Source organism: Babylonia areolata, chromosome 15 (assembly GCF_041734735.1).
Source record: "Babylonia areolata isolate BAREFJ2019XMU chromosome 15, ASM4173473v1, whole genome shotgun sequence".
Lineage (NCBI taxonomy): Eukaryota > Metazoa > Mollusca > Gastropoda > Neogastropoda > Buccinidae > Babylonia > Babylonia areolata.
Window position 1 is genome coordinate 26,095,470 of NC_134890.1, and position 2,500 is coordinate 26,097,969.

A 2,500-nucleotide genomic window follows, 5' to 3' on the forward strand; every position below is an offset into this window, starting at 1 on the left:
CAGTTATTATGATATGTGCTGCAGTTATTCATGTAGATATAATGTGATGCGTGTTGAGATTAGTACTGCAGTTATTATGATATGTGCTGCAGTTATTCATGTAGATATAATGTGCTGCATGTTGAGATTAGTACTGCAGTTATTATGATCTGTGCTGCAGTTATTCATGTAGATATAATGTGCTGCATGTTGAGATTAGTACTGCAGTTATTATGATATGTGCTGCAGTTATTCATGTAGATATAATGTGCTGCATGTTGAGATTAGTACTGCAGTTATTATGATCTGTGCTGCAGTTATTCATGTAGATATAATGTGCTGCATGTTGAGATTAGTACTGCAGTTATTATGATCTGTGCTGCAGTTATTCATGTAGATATGTTTGCTGCATGTTGAGATTAGTACTGCAGTTATTATGATCTTGTGCTGCAGTTATTCATGTAGATATAATGTGCTGCATGTTGAGATTAGTACTGCAGTTATTATGATATGTGCTGCAGTTATTCATGTAGATATGTTTGCTGCATGTTGAGATTAGTACTGCAGTTATTATGATCTGTGCTGCAGTTATTCATGTAGATATAATGTGCTGCATGTTGAGATTAGTACTGCAGTTATTATGATCTGTGCTGCAGTTATTCATGTAGATATAATGTGCTGCATGTTGAGATTAGTACTGCAGTTATTATGATATGTGCTGCAGTTATTCATGTAGATATGTTTGCTGCATGTTGAGATTAGTACTGCAGTTATTATGATCTGTGCTGCAGTTATTCATGTAGATATGTTTGCTGCATGTTGAGATTAGTACTGCAGTTATTATGATCTTGTGCTGCAGTTATTCATGTAGATATAATGTGCTGCATGTTGAGATTTGTACTGCAGTTATTTTTTTTTTCTCAAGGCCTGACTAAGCGCGTTGGGTTACGCTGCTGGTCAGGCATCTGCTTGGCAGATGTGGTGTAGCGTATATATAATTTATATGGATTTGTCCGAACGCAGTGACGCCTCCTTGAGCTACTGAAACTGAACCTGTGCTGCAGTTATTCATGTAGTAATAATGTGCTGCATGTTGAGATTAATGCTGCAGTTATTATGATCTGACCTGTGCTGCAGTTAGTTATTCATGCAATGTGCTGCAATCGTCCATGTACATGTCAGTGTATGTGCCGCTGTTGTTGTGGACGTGCTGCAGTTTCTGGGGGAGTGCGCAGTGGACCAGCCCAAAGGGACAGAGACTGTGAAGGATGCTATCAGGAAAAGAAAGGTGACCCCCTCTCTGTCTCTCTCTCTCTCTCTCTGTGTTGTTTCTTCTTTCACTGCCTTTCGTTGTTCCTGTCTTTTTCTGCCATTCCTATTATACACACACACACACACACACACACACATATATATATATATATATATATATATATATATATATATATATATATATATATATATATATATATATATATATATATACACACACACACTATCGAGAGAGAGAGAGAGAGATATTGATATCAGTTTTGCATTTGTGTCCGTACGTAAGTGTGTCTGTGTGTATGTTCGCATTTGTTTTATTGTGCATGTATTATTGTAAAAGAATGCGTGCGCATGCATGGTTATACGTGGTTGGCTATTTGTTTTGGGTTGATTTTTGTTGTTGTTGTTGTTGTTGTTGTTGTTTCCAGAAAATGCATAACATGTTCAAAGATTTAGTCATGCTCATTCGACAGACGCTTGCAACCACTGTTGAAAGAAATGTCTCTTTTCATTTAGTATCAGAACAGGAAACAAAGGGAAGGAATCCACTAAGGCGATCGATCTGGGTGGCCAGGAACGTATTTTCTGTGTCAGTGTCCAGTTGGGGTCATTTTAGACCGAATCCTACAGGAATTCTGGTCACAGTGCAGAGAGCAGACAAGGCTGTCCGCAGATGAACTGTTAAATTAAAGAGAGCATCAAATGTTTGACTGGACGGTGGACAGTACAGGGATTATCCACACAGCCTGGACAGTGCGGGGATTATCCACACAGACTGGACAGTGCAGGGATTATCCACACAGACTGGACAGTGCGGGGATTATCCACACAGACTGGACAGTGCAGGGATTATCCACACAGACTGGACAGTGCAGGGATTATCCACACACACTGGACAGTGCGGGGATTATCCAAACAGACTGGACAGTGCAGGGATTATCCACACAGACTGGACAGTGCAGGGATTATCCACACACACTGGACAGTGCGGGGATTATCCAAACAGACTGGACAGTGCAGGGATTATCCACACAGACTGGACAGTGCAGGGATTATCCACACAGACTGGACAGTGCAGGGATTATCCACACACACTGGACAGTGCGGGGATTATCCACACAGACTGGACAGTGCAGGGATTATCCACACACACTGGATAGTGGACAGTGCAGGGATTATCCACACAGCCTGGACAGTGCGGGGATTATCCACACAGACTGGATAGTGGACAGTGCAGGGATTATCCACACAG

General features: G+C 41.0%; 1 protein-coding gene across 7 annotated transcripts in view; it reads left to right on the top strand.

Moving 5' to 3' along the window:
• LOC143290508 (PTB domain-containing engulfment adapter protein 1-like) overlaps nt 1-2,500 on the top strand; it is a 135,900-nt gene that overhangs the window by 112,892 nt on the left and 20,508 nt on the right. For all 7 annotated transcript variants that reach the window (XM_076600012.1, XM_076600008.1, XM_076600013.1 and 4 more), the window contains exon 4: nt 1,196-1,267. In XM_076600012.1, the coding sequence (XP_076456127.1) occupies nt 1,196-1,267 (72 nt within the window). The remainder of the gene's footprint in view (nt 1-1,195; nt 1,268-2,500) is intronic.